General features: G+C 34.0%; 1 protein-coding gene across 3 annotated transcripts in view; it reads right to left on the reverse strand.

Moving 5' to 3' along the window:
• LOC105499042 (cilia and flagella associated protein 47) overlaps positions 1-26,172 on the reverse strand; it is a 469,827-nt gene that overhangs the window by 327,841 nt on the left and 115,814 nt on the right. For all 3 annotated transcript variants that reach the window (XM_011771441.2, XM_011771442.2, XM_011771440.2), the window contains exons 22-26: positions 25,378-25,516; positions 18,431-18,525; positions 13,978-14,137; positions 10,654-10,849; positions 5,530-5,739 (exon numbers count right to left, since the gene is read on the reverse strand). In XM_011771441.2, the coding sequence (XP_011769743.2) occupies positions 5,530-5,739; positions 10,654-10,849; positions 13,978-14,137; positions 18,431-18,525; positions 25,378-25,516 (800 nt within the window). The remainder of the gene's footprint in view (positions 1-5,529; positions 5,740-10,653; positions 10,850-13,977; positions 14,138-18,430; positions 18,526-25,377; positions 25,517-26,172) is intronic.

The following is a 26,172-nucleotide window of genomic DNA, read 5'->3' on the forward strand; positions in this document are numbered from 1 at the left end:
TATATATAATCTAGTTCCTTAAATGTGGTAATTTGCAAAATTAAGCAAGAATGTGGTTAGTTATTTTTAAGAAAAGGTCAATCATTCTACTATACTATATCTCATCCATGATTAGGAAAACAATTGATTTGATTGGTTTTGAGTGGACAACTAAATCAGGTACTTTCCAGGAGTTTGTATGCCAATAAATTCATAAAGCAGATACTTCAGTATCAGCTTTGCTGTTAATGACACTGTATTAGTCCATTTTCATACTGTATGAAGAAATACCCAAGGCTGGGTAATGTATAAAGAAAAAGAGGTTTAATGGACTCACAGTTCCACATGGCTGGGGAGGCCTCACCATCATGGTGGAAGGCAAAGGAGAAGCAAAACACATCTCACATGGCAGCAGGCAAGAGAGTGTGTGCAGGAGAACTGCCCTTTATAAAACCATCAGATCCTGTGAGACTCATTAACTATCATGAGAACAGCAAGGAAAAACTCACTCCCATGATTCAATTACCTCTGACTGGGTCCCTCCCATGACATATGGGGATTATGGGAGGTACAATTTAAGATGAGATTTGGGTAGGGACACAACCAAACCACATCATTCCACCCATGGCCCCTCCCAAATCTTACGTCCTCACATTTTAAAACCAATCATGCCTTCCCAACAGTCCCCCAAAGTCTTCACTCATTTCAGCATTAATTCAAAATTCCACAGTCCAAAGTCTCATCTGATATAAGGCAAGTCCCTTCCACCTCTTAGCCTGTAAAATCAGAAACAAGTCAATTACTTCCTAGATATAATGGGGGACAGGTATTGGGTAAATACAGCCATTCCAAACGGGAGATATTGGCCAAAACAAAGGGGCTACAGGCCTCATACAAGTCCAAAATCCAGTAGGGCAGGCAAATCTTAAAGCTCCAAAATGATCTCCTTTAACTCCATGTCTCACATCCAGGTCACATTGATGCAAGAGATAGGTTCCCATGGTCTTGGGCAGCTCCGCCTCTGTGGCACTGCAGGTTACAGCCCCCCTTCTGGCTGCTTTCACAGGCTGGCATTGAGGATCTGCAACTTTTCCAGGTGCATGGTGCAAGCTGTCAGTGGATTTGGGGGCTGGAGGATGATGGATCTGGGGTCTGGAGGGTGGTGGGCCTCTTCTCACAGCTCTCCTAGGCAGTGCCCCAGAGGGGACTCTGTGTGGGGGCTCTGACCCCACATTTCCCTTCCACACTGCCCTAGCAGAGGTTCTCCATAAGGGCTCCACCCTACAGCAAACTTATCCCTGGACATCCAGGTGATTCCATAGATCCTCTGAAATCTAGGGGGAGGTTCCCAAACCTCGACTCCTGACTTCTGCACACCTGTAGGCTCAAAACCACATGGAAGCTGCCAAGGCTTGGGACTTGCACCCTCTGGAGCCATGGCCTGAGCTATACCTTGACCCTTTTTAGCCACAGCTGGGGCAGCTGGGACACAGGGCACCTCGTCCCTAGGTTGCACACAGCAGGGGGACCCTGGACCTGGCTCAGGAAACCATTTTTCCCTCTTAGGCATCCAGGTCTGTGATGGGAGGGGCTGCTGTGAAGATCTCTGACATGCTCTGGAGACATTTTCCCCATTGTCTTGGTGATCAGCATTTGGCTCCTTGTTAGGTATGCAAATTTCTGCTGCTGACATGAACTTCTCCCCGGAAAATGGGTTTTTCTTTTCTACTGCGTTATCAGGCTGCAAATTTTTCAAACTTTTATTCTCTGCTTCCTCTTGAACACTTAGCCACTTAGAAATTTCTTCTGCCAGATACTCTAAATCTTCTCTAAAGTTTAAAGTTTCACAGATCTCTAGCGCAGGGGCAAAATCCCACCAGTCCCTTTGCATAGCAAGAGGGACCTTTACTCCAGTCCTCAACAAGTTTCTTATCTCCATCTGAGACCACCTCAGCCTGAACTTTGTTGTCCATATCACAATTAGCATTTTGGTCAAAGCTATTCAACAAGTCTCTAGAAAGTTCCAAACTTTCCTACATCTTCCTGTCTTCTGAGCCCTCCAAGCCTCTAGGAAGTTCCAACTTTTCACACATTTTTCTATCTCCTTCTGAGCCCTCCAAACTGTTCCAACCTCTGCCTGTTACCCAGTTCCAATGTTGCTTCCACATTTTTGGCTATCTTTACAGCACTGCCCCACTCTCTGTGGTACCAATTTACTGTATTAGTTCATTTTCATACTGCTCTGAAGAAATACCAAGATGCAGCAATTTATGAAGAAAAAGAGGTTGAATGGACTCACGGTTCCACATGGCTGGGGAGGCCTCACAATCATGGCAGAAAGTGAAGGAGAAGCAAAGGCACATCACATGGTGTCAGGCAAGAGAGAGTATGCAGGGGAACTTCCCTTTATAAAACCATCAGGGCTCGTGAGACTTATTCACTATCACAAGAACAGCACAGGACCACTCACCTCCATTACTCAATTACCTCCTACTAGGTCCCTCCCGTGACACGTGGGGATTATAAGAGCTACAATTCAAGATGAAATTTAGGTGGGGACACAGCCAAACTGTATGAGACACTGACACTTCTGAACACTGGCCAAGAACAAAAGTGCAGGTCCATTGCTCCTGATGTCATCGGAACCACAACAACTACATTCTTTGAATACACAGTCACGTTTCATATTTGTTTGATTTTATGCTATAACCATAGAGACAATTCATGATCTTGCCTCATTAATTAATATATTGAGCAAAATAAATTAATAATGTCTCAGTACTTATTGAGTAGACTGTAATTCTATCATTACTATATGGGGAACATAGAAGTTTCACTAATGTGTGTGTGTGTGTGGGTGAGAGAGAGAGAGAGAGAGAGAGAGAAATACATGCAGAAGAGTAAGAAAGAAAGAAAACATGTCTTATTCTTTGGAAAATCTATATATGACATATAGTAGTGTAACCCTTAAAAACGTATGCTTATTATAAAAATTTCTATATAATTATTTATAGTCTAAATGGTATTTAAAATAAGGTGACTAAATGGAAAATCTTTGGAAACCAAAATATGGTTTACATTCTTGGCTCCCCCATTTAATGTTTGAGTGAGTTTGGACAAGTTACGTCACACTATGAGCCTTAGATTCCTCTTCTGTAAAACAGAGATGAAAATCTAGAAACAAAAAACCAAAAAAAAAAACCCACTTCTCAGGACTACTGTGTGGATTCCATGAGATCTAGCCTATGAGTAGTACCTGACTTGTATTAATTAATAGCTATAGACCTCATGCCTCCTGTATTTATTCAAGCCTTGATATCCATAACATCACACTCTCCTGGTTCTCACCCTATTTCTCACTCATGGATACCAAAGCAGAGCATGGATGACTTTCATAATCTGTTCCTGCTGCCTTTTCAGTTTCATCTCCCAGCTGTCTTGCCAGAATTCACCAAACCATAACACCAAAAATGCCATTAAAATATGGGTTGCTTTAGCCCCCATACCTCATGCTCCATTTTACTGTTTATAGTACTCCTTGTTCACATCACCGTTTCTCACATAGATATATATTTAGGTCGGTGCAAAAATAATTGCGGTTTTTCTGACATTGAAAATAATGGCAAAAACTGCGATTGCTTTTGCACCAATTGAATAAAACTTCTATCCCCAGACTTTTTGGAGAATTTGGGTAGGACGCAAGTAGGGTGTACAATCTCTGAGCTGCGAGCATATTATTGTGGATGGGAAAGCAGACAGATTAGCAGAAATTATTCCTGCTATTATTCACAGATTTCCAGCTGGTTGAGCCAATCCAAATGTGACAAAATCTAAAGAAAACAAAATTAAAAGCCAAGCATGTTAGCCCCCAAGAGAAGCCACATTATGAAAGTATCTTGCAAAGTAAAAGAAAGCAAGAAAATCGAGAAATCAGTGTCATATTTTTAGTAAGGGCCATGGGCTTCAATATGAACAAACCAGATGCAAAAAAGGCTTCAACATAGGGCAAAAAACCTACCACACTGCCATCCATCAAGAATTTGCCCCCTGTCTTTCCCTAAATCTTGGGCAGAGTACACACATGGTTTGCCTACAAAAAACATATGCTAATAGATTACCAATAATAAATGAATATAATTTATTTCATAGAAATTCTAAAGTGAAAAGGAAGCTTTTGAGGAATTCCTTTCTGGAATACCTCATTTATCTCAATGAGATCAGAAATGGGACTCCTAAAGAGAGAAAGGCAAGGACAGCATTGGAGAGTAGAGAAGAGTTAGAGGATCTGATCATATTCACTATAGAAAACCAGATAAGGAGTTAACCAGTCACCAGTAAAAGGATTTGCCAGTATTAAGGCTCTTGGGAATGCTTACGGTCTTAGTGCCTTGTTTATCTGGGTGTACAGAAAAGTCTTTTGTTGCTCATCTATGATTTGCATAGTTTTTAAATTAGTTCCAATAGCCCTAATTTATCGCAAATCTGCTGAGGAATTAAATGGGGTTTTGTGAAATATGATGTATTAAGAAGATATTTCTATGTATTAAGAAGAGAGATGTCCCTCTCCTAATTTCAAACACATGAATCAGTCCTTTGACTACAAATATACAAACAACGCCTCTACATGTTAATAAATGAGCACATGAAGAACATACTCTGACACTAATTTTACTTTTCATTATAAGCCTTTTAAACAAACTTTATAGCTCTACACTTCAACCTCTTGCCATTTAGTTAGTCAAGTTATTTCAGGATATGATGTAAAAATGCTACTTCTGGTCCTACAAGATAAGATATCCAGAAATATTTCACCAAGGTGTATTTGAAATCTCCTGGGGCCAGGCGCAGTGGCTCAAGCCTGTAATCCCAGCACTTTGGGAGGCCGGGACGGGCGGATCACGAGGTCAGGAGATCGAGACCATCCTGGCTAACACGGTGAAACCCCGTCTCTACTAAAATATACAAAAAAACTAGCCGGGCGAGGTGGCGGGCGCCTGTAGTCCCAGCTACTCGGGAGGCTGAGGCAGGAGAATGGCGTAAACCTGGGAGGCGGAGCTTGCAGTGAGCTGAGATCCGGCCACTGCACTCCAGCCTGGGCGACAGAGCAAGACGGAGTAACAAAGCTATATTGTAGGGAAATCATTATGTTGATATTTCTCACTTTCAGTTGACACTTATTTAGCATTTCCTTTGGGTTATTTCCTGTCCAGTTGCTCAATAATTACTAACTCGCTGTACTTTTCATGATGACAGATGGGGCAGGTTCTGCTATTAGCTCCATTTCACAGATGAGGAAACTGAGCGTCTCAGAAGTAATGTTAACAAAGCCTGGATTTGACCCCAAACAGTCTAGCTCCAGAGTATAAATTGGTAGCCACTATTATGCTGCTTTTTGTGAGAGCACACTTACATTTGGAACTTAGCAATAATCTTTATGTCTAAGGTTATTATATTAGATCCCTCTCTTTTTAACATTTTACCATGGTGTAAAATATAAATATGTTTTTCTTTAATGTCAGATACAAAATAACCTACATTTAGATATCTTACCAGTTTTTTCTGTCATCACAGAAAAGAAGATCGGTAAAAAATGACACAGGTTTAGATGACTTGAAACTGAGGTGGCAAGTGAGCTTATTATTAATTCCACTGTGAGAGCCTGGGATGACTCTGCCTTTTGGAAATTTCACGGAAAGAGGGTGAATCTCCTCGTCATCAAGAAGCCTTACTGTGGGAATCTGGACACATACAGTTGAATTTCTGCTTAAAATTTAAAAAAAAGTTTCATTAGCTCAAAATACCTGCAAGTAACTGGCTTTAAATGTATACTTCATTTTTTTGAATCCTAAAGAAAATTAAAATAAGAAATATTTCTAATCATGTGCCTAATTATTAAAGATATCTTTGTATCATCTCTTACTTTCTGATCGCAATATAAGATGGATGATAACTAAGAACCACTTGAGATGATCAAATGTTCCTTTTGTTCTATAAGGATTAAAAAGGCATGTGACACCTGATTAAACACAGTATTTCTTAATCAGCATCATGATATAAATTACTGTTTTTAAATATATTCTGATGAAAATTTACCAAAAGTTATCACTTTAATAGCTACAAATTTAATGCATATAGACTAAATAATATTAACAGATACATAAACATGTAGGTAGATATTTGAAAATTTGGATACTATTAAGTGCATATATACATATACTATGAATGTTTTTCAATCACTACTATTCAAAAATTCCACTTAATGTTGACATACCTAATTATAAATTTATAATTTTTATAGCCAATCCAAGCTGTTTATTTTAAATAATATAATATGTATTAATAGTATTCACTCTAAAATTGAATTACGTATTATTTTTAGTGATCAATAAATATTTAATCATATTACTTTGTTTACTTATATATGTAAGAACTTACATATCTATGGCAGATAAGAGGTATCATCAAATGGGAATTATATATCCTTGCTATTTTAATCAGTGTGAGAATTATTTAGCTAATAATAATAAAAAAAAGATCTAAAATTGTATTAGTTAAACCTATATACTACCTTGGATAAAAACATGGAAAGTAAGGCAGGGCGCGGTGGCTCAAGCCTGTAATCCCAGCACTTTGGGAGGCCGAGACGGGCGGATCACGAGGTCAGGAGATCGAGACCATCCTGGCTAACACGGTGAAACCCCGTCTCTACTAAAAAATACAAAAAGCTAGCCGGGCGAGGTGGTGGGCACCTGTAGTCCCAGCTACTCGGGAGGCTGAGGCAGGAGAATGGCGTAAATCCAGGAGGCGGAGCTTGCAGTGAGCTGAGATCCGGCCACTGCACTCCAGCCTGGGCGACAGAGCGAGACTCCGTCTCAAAAAAAAAAAAAAAAAAAAAAAAAAAAAAAAAAACATGGAAAGTAATTTATAAATCCAGTTTGAAAATAATTCAGTTGTTACTTAGCTAATTAACTTATCTTTAAATAAGTGATTAATGCTGTTGATTTTATTACATATGTATAACTTGGACACTGCATTACATTATTTCTTCAGTACCTCTCATATTCATTTCATTATACCATATTTAGCAAGACTCAACTTTTGAGTTGAAGTAGCTTTTAAATTGATACCTTTGTACATTAATCTCTATGAAAACTTTAGTTGATTTTTTACTGAAGTCACATGAAATATGTAAATTTATCTGTGGAAAACTTTTTTTACAGCATTGAACATTCCAATCCATGAATACTGGTGTATTTATTTGAGTTTATTATTTAATTATTTAAATACACCTGTATTTAACTTGAGTTTTATAATTTTCTTTATACAGTTCCATACAGTTCATTCATAGCTTTATCTATTATCTTTATCTCTTATCTTTTAATCTATTATCTATTTATCTATTATATTTTAATTTTTTGATGCTATTATAAGTAGTAATTTAAAGTTGTGTGCTCTATATATTGTAAGCTGAAATTATATTGAATTTTAAATATTTAAGTTACATTTGCCTATTCTGATAAGTGATCTTCCTAGTTTTAAAAAATCTCCTTGTAGATTCTTTGAATTTTCTATATGAAAAAATAATCTAATATACAGATAATGACAGTTTTGAGTTTTATTTCCTAATCCTCACACATTTTGTTTTTCTTATCCCCCTGCCATATGCTAGGTTCTCTATTAAAATGCTTTAGGGAAGCAGTGATAATAAGCATCGTTCACGTTTCTGTTGTTAAAAGGTAATTCATGTATATTCCAGTTTCAATAATGATATTTGCTCTAAGCTTATGATAGGAACATTAAACAATTGAAGAATATCTATTTTATTACTGTTTGTTTAGAGTTTTTCCATGAATGATTTAAAAATTGTATCAAATGCCTTTATTCTCAATGTATGAAAATGATCAAATCATTATTCTCTTTAACAACATTTTAGATTTTTTGATGATAGACAAGCCTTGAAATACTGGAATACAAACAAGTTGGTCATGATCTATCTTATATACCCGTTGTTTGATTCTTCTTTTTTTTTTTTTTTTTTTGAGATGGAGTCTTGCTGTGTTGCCCAGGCTGGAGTGCAGTGGTGCAATCTCGGCTCACTGCAACCTCTGCCTCCCGGGTTCAAGCGATTCTCCTGCCTCAGCCTCCCAGGTAGCTGGGATTACCGGCATGTGCCACCACGCCCAGCTAATTATTTTTAGTATTTTTAGTAGAGACGCGGTTTCACCAGGTTAGCCAAAATGGTCTCCATCTCGTGACCTCGTGATCCACCCGCCTCGGCCTCCCAAAGTACTCACAGATTCTTTAAGGATAATTATATGTATGCTCTCATAACACAGTGTAGCCAATAATTCAGCTTTCCTATACTGTCATTTCCTGATTTCATAATAGAAATTTCTGAGATCATAAAACAAATTAGGGCACATTATTATTATTCTATAGTTTGATAAATCTGTTTCCTGAAAGTTCAGTAAAACTTGACTATAAAATCATCAGAGGATGTTTTCTTGTGAAGTTTCAAGTATTAACCCAAAGGCTTTCTACTTGTTCCCAGTATATTTTTAGTAAATTATATACTTCTACAACTTTCATATTTAAGTTTTCACATGTATTGGAATAGACCTCTGTATAGTATTTTGATTACCTCATTTTTTCTTTGGATTTATGGTTAAGCTTCCTTATTTCTGATATTATTTAACTGTCCCTTCTCTGTTTTGTTCCTTGTCAACTTCACTGTATTGGTGTCCATTGTATTCCTCTTTCAAAGAAGAAACTTGGTTCCACTGAGTTTCTGTTTTGTATATATTTTTATACTGCTTTAATTTCTACTGTGTATAATTTTATCTCACCTTCTACACTCCATAGGTTAGTCTAAGAGACTATTATTTCTAATCTTACTTATAAAGTTGGATGTTTAAAATTTCCAATCATTTTTTTCTTTCCTAATATCAGTATTTAAGGTTTTATATTTCCAAGTATGGATAATTTTACTGTACTTTATTAAGGTTTTTTTCTTCAATCACTGAAATTTTGATGTTTATTTAATAAAACAAATAAAGTAAACAATGATGCCGGCCTAATTCTTTATCTAAAGAAAGTAGCAGAAGTCCCAGTAGCTGTTTTAGGTTTAGTTTTCAGCTCTAATGTCCAGATGGTGCTTATAGTACTTGATTGTATTATACACTCATGATTCTCAGTGAATGTTATCAAGATTTGGAATCTAGTATTTTAATTATTATTTATTTGTGAAATTCAGTATAATTTCTTCTTTTACTCAGTAGAATTTTTTTTTAACATTTTCTAACTCATGGTGGATCTTGTTATCTTTTCTTTATTGACTTTTAGTTTATTATATTTATTTTTGGAGAATATAGTCTATATTATCTCAACCTTTTAAACATTTTGGAGACATGAATTATAACTATAGAATCATACATTGTGAATTTCTATAAATGTCTCATGATTCATTTAAAAATGTGTATTCTCTAATTGTAAGGTGCAATTTGTACATGTTAAATTAATGAAGCTTGTTACAAATATTGTTCAAATATCTTGTCTCTGGACTCATCAACACTTCTGATACATGTTTTAATATCCCAGAGTTATGAAGGACTAGTCAAATTTTCCAATTTTCATTTAGAGGTTACATATTTTAAGACTATTTTAATTATGCATAGAACTTTAGAATGCTGTTGGCTTTCAGGTGAATTTAATCTTTTATAATTATTTGATGATTTTTATATCTTAAAAACACACTTTACCTCTAGAGGTTATTGCATTTGAAATTAATACTGCTACCCAGCTTTATTTTGGTTATGCTGTTATATCTCTTCCTATCATTTCACTTTGGTGCTTCTCAGTTGAGGGTGATTTTGCTCCCCAGGAGACATGTAGCCATGTGTAGAGATATATATTTTCTGTCACATCATGGGGAGGAACGCTATTGGGTAGAGGCTATGGATGTTGCTAAATGTTCTACAATAAACAACATAGCCTCCCACTATATATAGGGTTTAAAAGTCAGAAGCAGAGAAGTCTGAGAGATGGTATACTTTTGGCCTTGAATTAGTTGTATACCATGTTGTGAGGATGTGACCACATGGCTAGGACTTGAGGGTGGACTGAGTGTGTCCCTAGGCAAAAAAATGATGCTTTAGTTCTATAAGGACCATGAAATTAATTCTGCCAACAACTTGAGAGCTCGGAGGAAGACCGAGCTTCAAGTGAAAGGGCCACTCCAGCCAACACCTTGACTTCTGCTTATTGAGACACTCAGCAGAGGATGCAGCTAAGCCAGCTGGACTACTAAGTCAGAGAAACTGCAAGATAATAAACAAATTCACGTTGTTTGAGATATCAAAATCATGTTTTAAGGCACCACGTTTGTGATATTTTTTCACATAGCACCAGAAAACTAATATATTGAATTTTTAGGCTTGCTTACTACTCCATGAAGAGAGACACAGCGGGAAAAAAAAAAAAAAAAATTACAAGAAAATTCAACGACTAACTGTGAGATAATTAAGAAAGATTTTTTGTTTTTTGTTAAATTTTAATATATAGTTAAATATTTTAATAGTTCAACTATAGAAACAAGCCATTCTTATATAATTCCCATATAACACAGACACAAACAAAAAAGCACATAAAAAAATGTGGGAAATTCACATTATTTACCTGAAATAGTTTTGAGGTAAAATGTTAATATCCATCACAGTTGTTACATCCAAAGGAACAGGAGTGAAAAATATAGATGGAGGGTCAAACAATAATTCTGGTGATTTTACTTCTCCAGTAAGACATAATATTTTATAGCAAACAGGAATATCATTTAAAAGCATAGGAATATCTGCTGTGTATCTTCCAGGACAATCTAATGAAAAACAAAATTTTAAGGGTATTTTAAAGTAGTTAAAACACAAAAAAATTTACATAGCTGAAGCATTACTAAATTTCAACATGTACAATGATGTTACAACTTAATGGGGCAGAATAAATTACCCAGAAATTAGATTTAGCTTGCTGAAGAACTTAAGACACGTAATGAGGTGCTGTTGAAAGAAAACTGTTTTAAAGTACAGCTTGACTAGAAATAGAGCAAGTCTCTTTAATGTAGATTTTCATAATTTGGGGAAAATAAATATACCCTGGGAAAGCACTGCAATAGAACATTTTAAAAAAATTATTTTCTGTGTTTTAATAGAAGTTTCCCAGACCTTTAGAATATGTAGTATGAAGAAGAGGATAGATCACTGCCATAAGGATCTCAGGGGACGACTGAGAAAAGGAGGTCCTGAGATGAAAGGAATGTGCTGTATCCCGGATTTTTAAGTTTAAGAAATACTACCAGGGTTGACTGGCCAATTTTACCTGGTAGGAAAGGACAGGAAATTCCCATGCCATAGCTTAATAAAAGAAAAGATAGTTTGCGTCAGAGAGCAGGGCTCAACATGGGAAGCTGAAAGCTAGTTTCTGAGGACAGTTTTTCCATCACAGCAAGTAATCAATACCCTTTCACACCAAAATCTCCAAGCATAGTGTGTGATAGAGAGAAAAGAGTGACTCAGTGATTGTGATTTCAAGCTGATATCTTAGAACCCCTCAATGAGACACCAGTGCACCTTAGCAAAGACTGGGGCCATCAAGGGTATCTTCAGAGCAGAAAATGACAGTGCACTGGGTGATGCAAGACCATGTTCAAAAGTGACACTTAGTGCTAGAAGCAAAAGCAATGGACTCATTGAAATCATCAGCCATACTAGCGCTCTCTGTACTGAAGGCCATTACTTAATCAAATAAGCCCTTTACCTGATCAAGTAAGTAGTCTAGGGTTCTTGGAAAAAGGGAGACAGTTGGAGAGGAAAGGAGAGGAGGGATAGAAAAACAATGGGCTCCCTACTAATAATGACAAATGAGTACTGGAAAGACTATGTGAAAAATTAAAAAAAATTATGTATAGTTTGAGCTGATAAAATAAGCTATAAGAGAATATATGTATTTAAAACATTACAAATCTATAGGGAAATGATGGTTTCATTTCATAAATTTGATGTTGTTAAACTTAGTTTGGGGAGAAAAAACAATTTCAGAGTTAGGGAAGGTTTTAAGACTTATTGAATTCTGATTATTTCAGAATTTCAGACCTCTTAAAGGGTTCTGGGGTGATAGAGAAGGAGATTCTTTGTATAACCTCAGCCTATTGGAGATTCAATCCTACCCCTTTTTAAGCTGAGAGTGTTTTCTCTCTCATCTGAGATGTAATTTATAAAGGCATTTTAAGCATGTTTAATTCTTAAGAGTTAGGTTGTACTGACCAGGCGTGGTGGGGCACGCCTCTAGTCCCAGCTACTCGGGAGGGTGAGGCAGAAGAATCATTTGAACCCAGGAAGTGAAGGTTGCAGTGAGCTGAGATTGCACCACTGTACTCCAGCCTGGGCAACAGGGCGAGACTCCGTCTCCAACAATAACAACAACAACAAGAACAACAACAAAAACAAAACAACAAAAGAGTAAGGTTGGGAGCCTAATAAAGGAAACCATAGATTTAACTGATAGGGCCCCGTCCCATATTAAACGAAAAATCAAAAGGAAATGTTTCTTATTTTCTTCTAGATTGACTAGTCCAGTGCATTTTATCTGAGTGAAAATGTTGGCAGCGACATAAAGGAGAAGTTCTGAACAGAAATATGGATGGTAGGTTCAGCTGGAATAGCCTTTGTGCTAGCTCTTTCGAACTCGAATATGGTAGAAATGGAGAAGAAACTAGAGAAATACATAATAAAACTTAATTATTTTTACTAAACAAATTTCAGAATGCAAAGAATAGTTGATGTTTTCTATCATATTTTCAGAGATTTAAAGAGAGGTAATAAAAAGATTAAACATTTTTAAACCTAATCATAATGTGCAATGAGATGTTTCTCACACACAAAGCTAAAATGATTATACAATGCCATGCTAATAGATACAGTAGAACATCAAGTTAATGCAACACAGTGCTAATAGAACATTATTGAGAGGGAGAGAGCACAGTGCTCAAGGAACTCTCTAATAAGCTTAAAAGCTATAATAGATTCTTACCCTGCCTGAACTTCTACTGATAACTGAGCCAGTTGCAGGTATTTTATCTAGATTACCACATGTATAAAACTTAGTGTCCTCGTAATTTGGGTATTTTATAAGTCTAATAAAATGAAAAACAGATTACATTGCACTATAGTGGCTGAGTGTGACAAGCAGAATTCTGAGCGCATTCCTCAAAAAATTAAAAATAGAACCACCATATGATCTGGTAATCTCAAAGGAAATGAAATCAGTATCTCAAATATCTGCACTCCTATGTTTATTGCAGCAATATTCACAATAGCCAGATTATAAAAGTGTCCATTGATGGATGAGTGGAGAAATAAATTGTGATGTATGTATACACAATAGACTACTATTCATTCATACAAAAGAGGAAAATTCTGTCCTTTGCAAAAAAAAAAAAAAAAAATGGTTGAACCTAGAGGACATTATTGTAAGTAAAATAAGTCAGACACCGAAAGACAATTACTGTATAATCTCATTCATGTGGAATCTAAAAAGTCAAACTCATGGAAGCAGAATGTAGGGCATTGTCTTCTAGGGGCTTGGGAGTGGGGGAAATGGGGAGATGGTGATCAAAGGGTACACACTTTCAGATATAAGATGAACAAGTTTCTGGGGATCTAATGTACAACATGGGTGATGATGGATATATTAAGTAATTTCATTGTGGCAATTATTACACAATGCATACATACATCAAATCCTCACATTGTACACCTTGAATATATACCAACTTCATCAATTAAATAATGTAACATTCAAAAATGAGATTAATAAAATTGTATTATTTATAATTATTCAAATTAAAAGAAACAAATAAATAATCTAAATTTCTGTATACATAATAAAACAATGTCATATATGAAGGATAAATTGAAAGTATAACCACAAATATAGGAGAAAAGATCTTACTTGGACAGAAATTTATGGAAACATTATACTGTGCATTTGGTCGTATAATCCCATTCAGTACACTGAACTTGAATGTGCCATCTTTGAAAAGTTTGCCAGTATTACTAAGATCCAAAGTCCATGTCACATGGTGTTTGGTAATATTATATAAAACAAGATTCTGCTCACACACACAAAAAGACAAAAAAAAGTTAAAAATTATAGCATGCAAAATAAAGTTTAGTTGTATTACCATCTCAATTTGATGAGCCTATGTATAAATTCAAATGATTAATCATAGATAAAATGCTTTAAAATGATATTAGACAAAGGGGTTTTTAGTCTGATGAAACTGTTCTCTATGGCAATTAAGTGGTAGACACATTATTCCATGCATTTTTCAAAACCCAAAGATCTTACATGAACATAAATGTATGTAAATCAAAAACAATCAATCCAGCTGTAATACAGTGCATCACAGTCTGTAATCCGTCTTGGAATGTTGATACACTGTATTACAAATGTGTGAAATAACCTCACTGAATGTAGTTAGGGTAGGGAGAAATTGACCTCAGTAACTTTGAAAAACTGTGTTTTTGACTGAAAGCTACAAGGCTAAAGAGTAAGAATTGTGTATGAATAATGTACTCTAGGTGATAAAGGTGTCAGCAATTTTAATAGGCTACAGGTTAGAAATTCTGAAACTTCTTTACTTGAAATTAGGATTAAAATAAGTAAATAAAGTGTAAAAAATGAGAGGCAAATTTCTCGTTGTCAGAGAAATTAGTCAAAAATGAGTAAGAGAGAAAGATGGGAATGGACATTGTGGTGCTAGATTAGAGATATCAGTCTGTACTGGTGTTAGACGGATGTATGGATAGATAGATAGAGAGAGAGAGAGATACATATATAGATAATTATAAGTATATGTGTACATGTGGATTAGTATGTATACACATATTTCCTGACTCTATTTGTTGAAAGGGCCTAGAACCTGTGACACTGCAGTAGCAACTCATATACACAGTACTTAGACTTTGGTTTCTAAATATCATTCTACAATAAAAAGTACTAGGGGATCTTGGAGAAATGTTGATTTTACAGCTGGAGCAAGTAAAATAAAAGATGAGCCTGGAACATTTGGTAGTACCACTAACTAAGAAAACACTTCAAAATCACAATGATGGGAGCCTGTCAAAGGACCAACGTAAAAGAGCTTATAATGGCCAAAGCAGAAACAATTTCAGTAACAAAATAAATAACATAATATTAAATTATAACTGAAAGTATAAAAATAAATATATGTGTGTTCATGCTGATATATTATGTAATAAAATAAATAAATAGGGAGAGGAAATAATCTCTTTTAAAGAAAATTTCCAAGTAATATATGTAATATATAAGTAGAGCTTAACCTCCTACCACTTTATTGTAGGCTAAAATTGATCACACACTTTCAAAGGATAGAGTATGGAAAGTGAAAAACAGTAACTTCACAGTGGAGAAACCTAGCAGACATTACGAGTAATTAGTCATTTTCATATCATGTATTCCTTTATATGATGTGAAAAAAAAATTATTTCACCTCAGTAACATTCTTCTTCAAAACCCATGGAAAATAAAAACTCAGTCTAATCAGGTGAAAAACACCAGACAATCTCAAATTAACAGATATTTTCAAAAAATGCTGGATAAATACTCTTTAAAAACGTCAAGATAACAAAAAATAAGCAAGATCAAGAGCCTGTCATAGGTTGGATGAGACTAAATGCAATGTGCTATCCTGGTTGGACCCTGGGACAGTAAACGGATATTAGTGAGAAACCATTGATTTCTGAATAGAGTCTGTTGTTTAGTCAATAATGTTGTACTAATGTTAATTTCTCATTTTAAAAAAAATGCCCTAGGGTTATGTAAGGTAACGTTAGGTAAAGTTGGGTGAAAGCTATCAGAAATTCTCTGCACTATCTTTGAAACGTTTTAGTAAATCTGAACATTATGGTCCTGACTTGCATGCAGACTCATCTTTCTAATGAAATACAACTATCAACCAGATTAAAATACAACTATCAACCAGATTTTTTCATTAACTTTACTCTTCAAATACTTGAAGACTACAGAATGAGCCATACAATTATCACTACATTTTATTCCCAAGCCTTGAAGTACTGCATCTATTTAACTCTAATATTGGTATCTCCTAACTATAAAAGGTTAAGTTACACATTCTAAAAAAAACAACATGTTTCAATACAGAAGGTGAGCACAAAATCATACCAGCCATTTGAAGCTTAATTTTTGTCATTTTAAAATGAGGAAAAGCTATTATACTTCCAAAATACTATCTACCTTCTCTATCTTATAATTCTGAGAAGGGAACTGATACAGTTATCTGTAAAGAAACATTGGTAAATTTGTTCAGTATGTTTAGTGCTTTTTTCTTTATATTTTTGTCAAAATCACATATGTATGCAGCTTACACAAAAAGTTCAAAATCCTTGTTTAAAAGCAGTTGTCCCACCAAATTCCTCTTCATCAAAAGTTCTGCTTCCCAGAAGCAACCAATTTTAGCCAATTGTGATTTGAGTTTTTATCTAAATGTGACACCAATATGGCTTATATTAGTTTTTTATAGATGCCATAACAGATTACCACAAACACAGGGACTTTAGAAAACACAAATATATTATTATATATCACATTTCTGTAGATTAGAAGTCCAACACAAGTATCAATTGGCTAAGATCAACGTGTTAGCAGGAACTGTGTTCCTTTCTGAAAGCTCTAGGAAAGAGCCCATTTCACTGCCCTTTCTAGTTTCTAGAGGTCAGCTGCATTCCTCAGTTGGTGGCCTTCTTCCTCTGTGTTGAACACTGCATCACTCTGACCCTTCTGTCATCACATCTCCCTCTGAGCACAGTTAGAAAAGGTTCTCTGCTTTTAACCACTCATGTTATTAGATTGGGCCCACCTAGATAATTCAGGAAAATCTTCCCTTCTCCGAGTCCTTTACCATAATTACGTCAGCAAAGTATCTTTTGTGATACAAGGTCACGTATTCACAAATTTTGGAGATTAATACTTAAGCATCTTTGGGGCCATTATCTGCCTGCAGCATGAATATTTTATGGTTTATCAGCTTCAGATACTGTCTTTTGACTGCCAACTAGGAAAGATGAAGATGCAGCTCATTGGTACTACCTATACTCCTCGCTCCACTTCCTATTTTGGATATTCATATTTTTTAAAATTCTTCCATTAGTCACTTGGTAATTTTAAGCAAAATATATATACCTCTTGTTTTTCTTATTCTCTCTACTTTAGACAGTACCCTTTAATTACCCAGTATGTAAAATGAGTTTTATTCCTTTATTCCAAAATCCTTAAACCTTCTGTCAAATTAACCTTCCATAAACACATTAAGTCTCCTCTGTACCATATATCTTATATATTATGACTGCAAATATCATTCACGGGAAGTTTAAGTAGAAGATTAGAGTCACATTTTTTTTCTCCATGGGGCCAATGTCCCTCTTTCTCCTCAAAAGAGAGAATGCTATTGGTGTCTAGATCTTTGCTTACATCGATTGAATAAAATTTCAATGACATAAAATAATCTACATTTATGAAGGTATTGTTTTTATCTTAAATCCATTAAATTCAGTTAATTAAAGTTGCCTTTCTAGTCCAACATATAAGGTCTTTGTATCCTTGAAGTTCTATTTGAAGTAGAAGTTTTCTTGACTTTTGATACTCTAAACAGTCACATTTTAATTTCAGTAGATCCTTCATTGATCTCTAACTATAATTTTATATAGCATTCTGCTATGTTTTATTAAAGCAATGCTAAATATTCTCTCCATATAAATTTTCTGCAATGCTATAAAGGTTCAAAATTGGTTACAGGTATAGCAATATATAAGACAAAAAGGGGCAGTGCAAATACAAATTTCTATAATGTGTCCTGAACTTCTTTTTCATGCACATCTCTCTGTTTTCCTTCCTAATTAGAAGAGAGGCAGAGATATCCCGTAAGAAAAAAATAGTAACTTAACATAGAAGCTACTTTATTATTATTATTATTATTCAGATTTATTATTGCCTCCTAGCACATTTTCTTTTATCTATGGAATATATTTCATATTAATGTAAATTATAGCTTCTATTTGTATAAGGAGAATGGGATAATTTAATTATATTAAAATTATTTTAATATTCTTATTAATTATATGCATATATGTATTTATAAATAGCTGTATATGTATTTGTATATTTTGAAAATTACTCCTGAGAAATTTTATATGTAAGTTTTCTAAAAACACCAGTATTCTTGCTCCAAATAGCATAAACAATTGGGGAGAAATTAATCATAGGGAATAGTTCATATGATTCATGCTTATGAATAATCAACTTAACAAACTAAAATTCATAATCATGAAAAGAATTGTCAACTGTATCACTTCTTTATACATACCTGAGTTTTTGTGACCTTGTTATTAGGATTCATCTCATGTAAAGGGATTTCAAATACAAATTTAGTACTAGATAAGTTCAATGGTGATTGCAATGCTGTAAGAGGAACATAAATATACTGATAAAATGTCAACAGATATAAGCCCATAGGTACTTCTTAGTACACTTTAAAACATTAAACATTAAGAAAATAAGATTTGTTTCTATATATTTTTATATTCCCAACCAGAAAATAAAATAACATTTAAAAACATTTCTAAAATATCTTGGTTTATTGAATTACCGAAGTTCCCTTTTGTGGAATATTTTAATGGCAATGAATTATAAGTAAAATAGGAACATTATCCTTAAAATAACAAAAAGGTGATACTGAGCCAAGAAAAAAGTAAACAGAGCTAAAATGATCTCCACACTAGAGTTTGAACAACACAGAAGTGAACAGAAATGCAGAAGGAAAATTTATTGGAATACAGAGAAAATATATAGCTGGCATACCATGTAACATTTCCTAGATAAAACAAGAAAACTCTGGGAATAAATGGCTATTCTATGGAAGATTAAGAAAAGGCATATCTGTACAAATACTCACTGCATTAGAGAAGATATTATAATCTACTGGGAAAAAAAAAACCCTATACTTCTTGAAACTTACCTCTAAGACATTTGTAATTCTTAATGAAAACTAAAGGGTATCACCAGCTTTTGAAAAAATAAGTAAATAAAATAAAAACAATTTCTGATCCTAGAAATGTATATATCTTACACGTGTTTTTATTATGCCACTGGAATTAATGGATGATTTGAGGGGGCCAGGACCTGTGGGATAGGAGAAAGTTGTAGATAGGGTCCATCCTTGTGTTACTCCCAAAACCTGTCATGTGAAATCCTAAAAGAGACAATGTTACAGCAGACATATAAAAAGTGGCACATGTAATATTGTCTTTCCATTTACAAATTGGCAACTAGGAATAACCAGTGAAAATAATATGTTGACTATAACTTTTAAAACAAAGCATTGTTTTGGCATATTACTTCACCATTTAGAGTGCCTTATTTCATTTAAACAAACAAATTATACTCTGCCTATCACAAATTTTTATAGAATCATTTTCTGAAGAAACCAAACCACCTAAGATTAAAGATCACAGACTAATTTCCCAGACATACCTCCTCAAATTAAACCATTCATTAGTACCCTGATTGCCAGACAGTGATATAATATCTAATGATAAAGCCAGCCTTTTAAGAGGTATTAATAAACATGAGCAAACAGGCAAGGGTCGATAGATATTAAAGAACTATTCAACATAAAAGAGAGAGACATAGAGGAAGAAATAATTCAGCAAAAATAATGAAAATGTAGTCAACAGAAAAAAAAAGTCAATGAAATCATAATTAGAAGTAAAAGGTATTATTTTCCAAAAATAACAGGCTATAAGGAAATAATTAGTAAATACTAAGAACTCTTACTAGTTTAAAACTGCCAAAATAACATTTTAAGATTTAGAAAAGTCAAGTAAGAAAAATATTGGGAAATACAATGAAAAGATGAGGAAAATGGCACTTCTTCTCAATGAAGAATCGTATGTCAGGTCCCAAAACAAGTCTTAAAACATTCAAAATTTGAAATTATATCAAGCATCTTCTCTGATTACAATTGAACAAAACAAGAAATCAATAATAAGAGGAATTTTGAAAACTATACAAATTGACAGAAAGAAAACAACGTATCCAAACCTATGGGATACAGCAACAGCAATACTAAAAACAAAGTTTATAGCTATAAATGTCTACATCAGAAAAGAGGAAAATCTTCAAATAACTTAATGATGCATCTTAAAAAACTATAAAAACAAGAACAAACCAGAATTAGTAGAAAAAAAGAAATAAGATCAGAGCATAAATTTTAAAAAATGAAATGAAGAGAGTACAAAAGATCAATGAAACAAAAAGTTGATTTTTTTGAAGAGTTAAACAAAATTGACAAACCTTTAGCCAGATTAAAAAACAAGAGAGAAGATCCAAATAAATAAAATCAGAGATTTAAAAAAGGCTTATTATAACTGAGACTGCAGAAATTCAAAGGGTCATTAGTGGCTACTATGAGCAACTATAAACTACTAAATTCGAAAAATCTAGGAGAAATTGATAAATTCCTAGACACATACAATGTACCAAGGTTGAACCATGTTGGGGTTCAGTCAGGCTAGTGGGAAAAATGTTAAAGATAGTTATAGAAATAGCGACAAACTCTCTTGGAAGGCCTGAGAGTTTGCATAGCTTCACACTGCTTGGCTGAAGGCAGCCAGGGTGTCTTTGCAGGAGCCAGAAAGATTAGGGTGCTACAAAGGAATGTGTGGAGTTTATTTTACTAACCTGTTTACTTATATGTGCCTAAGTATATATTATACTAACCTTTGTCCTACCACAGGTGCTTAACTGCCTCCCACTGCGGGGGGCGGGGGGCGGGGGGAGAGGGTCGGCAGAAGTTTATTACCTGCAAAGGGTGTTTGCTTTAGGCCTAGGAACCTGGCCTTGAATCTTTACCCTCTAGTGATGTTTACTCACGACCTTTTAATCTTTACTAAATAAATGCAAGTCTCACTGACTGATTGAAGCTGCAGTCTCAACTGTTTACAGGACTCTGCTGGAGTCTGTAAGAGGCTCAGACACTCAGCTGGACTGGCAAAGCAGAATATCTGTGTGTCAGTGTACTTCATTCATCTGTTGCTAAGTCAGGAGTCTGCAAGGGACACACCCCCCGCCCCACAACTGGTGCCCCCGTGTGAGGAGCACTACCGCAGAACCAGGGGGAAATTCCAAACTTCAACAGACCAATAACAAGTAATGAGATTCAAGACATAATAAAAAGTCTCTTAGTAAAGAAAACCTGGTATCATCACTGTTGTATTCCACCAATCATTTAAAGAAAAACTAACACCAATCTTCCTCAAACTATTCTGAAAAATAGAAGACAATGGAATACTTCCAAATTCATTCTATGAGGCCAGTATTCCTCTGATACCAAAACCAGACAATGACACATCAAAAAAAAAAAAAAAAAAAAAAAGATAGGACAGGCCAATATCGCTGATGAATATTGATGCAAAAATCCTCAACAAAATACTAGCAAATCAAATTCAGCAATACATTAAAATGATCATTCATCATGACCAAGTGGGATTTATCCCTGGGATGCAAGAATGGAACAATATATGTAAATAAATCAATGTGATAAATCATATCAACAGAATGAAGGACAAAAACCATGTGATCATTTCCATTAATGCTGAAAGAACACTTGATAAAATTCAACATCCTTTCATGATAAAAAGCCCTCAAAAAACTGGGGATAGAAGGAAAATTCCTCAACGTAATAAAAGTCATACATGACAGACGCACAGATACTATCAAACTGAAAGCCTTCCTCTAAGATATGAAACATGACAAGGATATTCACTTTCTCCACTGTTATTCAACACAGTACTGGAAATCCTAGCAAGAGCAATCAAACAAGAGAAAGAAATAAAGGCATACAAACTGGAAAGGAACAAGTAAAATTAACCTTGTTTACAGAGCAACATTATCTTGTATTTGGAAAAACCTAAAGACTACATCAAAAAATATTATAAATGACAAATTCAGTAGAGTTACAAGATACAAAATCAACAGAAAAACCAGTAGATTTCTATATGCCAATAGCAAACAATATGAAAAAGCAATTTTAAAAGTAATTCCACTTACAAAGGCCATAAATAAAATTAAGTACCTAGAAATTAACTTAATCGAAGAAGTAAAAGATCTCTACAATGAAAATTATGAAACATTAAGAAATTGAAGAGGGTGCAAAAAAAATGGGATATTTCATGTTCTCGGTTTGGAAGAGTCACTATTGTAAAAAATATCCATATTACCCAAAGCAATCTACAGATTCAATCTAATCCCTATCAAAATACCAATGACATTCTTCACAGAAATTGAAAAAACAACCTTAAAATTTATATGGAACCACGAAAGATCCACTATCTTAGGCAAAAGTTCAAAACTAGAGGAATAACATTACCTGACTTTATACTGCCCAGCTATAATAATCAAAACAGCATGGTACTGGCAGAAAAACAGACACATAGACAAATGCAATGAAATAGACAAACCAGAACAAATCCACACACCTACTGTGAACTCATTTTCAACAAAAAAGCCAAGAAAACACAATGGGGAGAAAACTTGCTTCAATAAATGCTACAGGAAAACTGGATATCCGTATGCAGAAGAATGAAACTACACTACTATCTCTCACCATATACAAAAATAAAATAAAAAGTAATTAAAGACTTAAATTCAAGACCTCAAACTATGAAACTTCTACAAGGAAACATTGAGGAAACTCTCCAGGACATTGGTCCAGGCAAAAATTTCTTGAATAATACTCATAAGCACAGGCAACCAAAGCAAAACTGGACAAGCGATATCACATCAAATTTAAAAAGCTTCTACACAGCAAAGTAAACAATCCATAAAATGAAGAGACAATACCCGAATGAGATAAAATATTTGCATGATACCCATCTGACAAGGGTGTATCTGTACCACATTTTCTTTATCCAGTAATTTGTTGATGGAACCTTAGGTTGCTTCCTAATTTGGCTATCACGAACAGTGCTGCAACAAACATGGAAGTGCAGATATCTCTTTGATATACTGATTTCCTTTCTTTTGGGTATATGCCCAGCAGTGGGATTGCTGGCTCATATGCTAGCTTTATTTGTATTTTTTGGAGGAAACTTCAAATGGGTTAAAAACCAGAATATGTAAGGACCTCAAACAACTCTATGAGAAAAAATATAATAATCCAATTTAAAATTGAGCAAAAGAAGAGACATTTTTCAGAAGAAAACATACAAATGGCAAACAGACACATGAAAATGTGCTCAACATCATTGATCATCAGAGAAATGCAAATCAAAACTACATGAGATATCATCTCCCCTCAGTTAAAATGGCTTTTGTCCAAAAGATAGGCAAAAACCAATGCTGGTGAGGATACAGAGAAAAAGGAAGGAACCCTTGCGCACTGTTGGTTGATGGGAATGCAAATTAGTAGAACCACTATGGAGAAAAGTTTGAAGTTTCCTCGAAGAAAAAAAAAAAAAAAAAAAGACTAGCATATGATCCAGCAATCCCACTGTTGGGCATATACGCAAAAGAAAGGAAATCAGTGTATCAAAGAGATATCTGCACTCACATGCTTGTTGCAGCACTGTTCATTGATAGCCACATTAGAAAGCAACCTAAGGTTCTATCAACAGATTACTGGATAAAGAATATGTGGTACAGATACATAATGGAGTACTGCTTATCCATAAAAAGAACGAGAGCCTGTCATTAGCAACAATATGAATGGAACTGGAGGTCATTATGCTAAATGAAATAAGCCAAGCACAGAAAGACAAACATCACATGTTCTCACTTATTTGTGGGATCTACAAATGAAAACGATTGAACTCATGGAGACAGAGAGTAGAAGGATGGTTACTATAGGCTGTGAAGGGTAGTAGGTGGATGAGGGGGAGGATGAGGGGATGGTTAATGGGCACAAAAGGATAATTAGAAAGAATGAATAAGACTTAGTATTAGCTAGCACCACAGGGTGACTACAGTCAATAATAATTTAATTATACACTTAAAAATAACCAAAAGAGTATCACTGAATTGTTTGTAACACAAAAAAATAAATGCTTGATGGGATGGATATCCCATACTCCATGATGTGATTATTACCCATTGCATGCCAGTATCAAAACATTTCATGTACCCCATAAAGATATACATCTACTATGTGCCTCCAAAAATTAAAAATTAAAAAATTAAATGAAATAGAGCTGGTTTCCACTTAGCATAAGGAGTAAGATCACAAGCATATTTAAAAAATAAATTAACAAAAGCAATGTATAGAACAAAAAAGATATCAAAATATTAAGAACACTTTAAATATTTGAATTTCAGATAATATTTTTGTTTCTACATTTTCCAATTTTCTTTAACAATGCTATCTTAATTTTTAATTTTCAAACAAGTGTTTTGAAAGCTTATCTACCTAATTCAGGAAGCAATATTAGATGATGACTACTTTCCAAAAGAAATTCTTAAAACAAAAGGAAAAACTTTAACCTCATTGAGCCTCCAGATCAGCTGTGGAATTCCTAATTCTGGATTTTAAATGAGAGTGAAATATTTTTATCATGTGCACGCTATTTTTGTGAGACCTCTCTTACTAGTTACCAAATGCAATTATTAACTGATATGATACTCCCTACTATTTTATAATTAATGACAATTTAACTTAATATCAGAACTATAAAAACAAAATAGAGACTTCTTTTCTTTTCACGAAAAATACACATATATAATTGAAAGCAAAGCCGACTTGCAAAAATGTAATTTGCAGAGTATATCAGTTTTTATCTTTAAATATTTGAAGAAAATGAATAGATAAAAATTCAGCAAAACTTTCAAATTTGTAAAATACTTCTTTTTTTCATGTACTTAGTCTTTTAGTAACCCATCCCTTTGGAAGAGAGATATGTTCTTAAACAAAATTATTATTATTTTATTTTATATTAAATGCATTTTGTAATATTTTAATAATTTATATTTTGTCTTAATTATTTAAACTTGACCACACAATAACATACTAAATTGGCCTGATTTTAATTCTACTCTCTTTTTTTAGCAAGTTGCTTGCCAGAGATTATATCTGTGCTGTTTATGAACATTCAAATCTCATAGACACAATTTAAGTGACACACAAAGGAATCCTCTTAAAATTTTATTTTCTAATATTTCCATTTATGAAAAATAAATAGCATATTCTATTTTTTATCTTTTAGACACTTAAGTGCAAATCTTTGGCCTATCCACACTGATTGATTATTTTTTGTTACATACCAGTAGCTTGAACATAACATGGTCGGATCAGTGGTACTGTTTTTGGATTCGAAGGAGAACTGGACAAATATTTAGTGTAGAGCTTTGAAGACTCAAAGAAATTAATCTGAACTTGAATGATAAATTCAACTATTGTCACCTGATAGGAAAAAAACATACATTATACTTGTTAATTTTTGCTTTGAGAAATATGGGGTATTATTTAGCCAAATCACAGTTTTTAAAAAGCAGTTTTAAAAAATAAAATTATCTTGTGACATTGAACTACATTTTTTAAAAACAAGATGGTTCATTTTTAATGAGTCCAAAAATAATTCTAAAAGATAAAAATAAATTTTTAAAATAATTCTTATTCATTCAAAAGGAACCAGATTTTAAATATAAAATCCAAAGTGATAAATATTTAGGAAGAAATTATAGGAAAAAAAAATCCTTGTCATCCTTGGGTAAGCAAAGATTCTTGAATACAAAAGCAACCATCTATTAAACCATCTATTAAAAAGCAATTAAATTGTACAGTATCAATTGTTTAGTCTGTTATTTTAAAAGACATTATTAAGAAAATAAAAGTATAAGTCAAAAACCCATTTCTCACAAAAAATCTATCTTGTATCCAAAGTACACAAAGAACACTCAAAGTTCGATTTAAAAAAATGAATTAATGAAACAGGTCGGAGAAATATTTGAAAAGACACTTCAAAAAAGAAGCTATACAAATTACACATTAGCACATGGAAAGATGTTTCATATTAAGGAAAAGCAAATTGAAACTATATGAGATATCACTTCACACCT

This window comes from Macaca nemestrina, chromosome X (genome assembly GCF_043159975.1).
Source record: "Macaca nemestrina isolate mMacNem1 chromosome X, mMacNem.hap1, whole genome shotgun sequence".
NCBI classification, from domain to species: domain Eukaryota; kingdom Metazoa; phylum Chordata; class Mammalia; order Primates; family Cercopithecidae; genus Macaca; species Macaca nemestrina.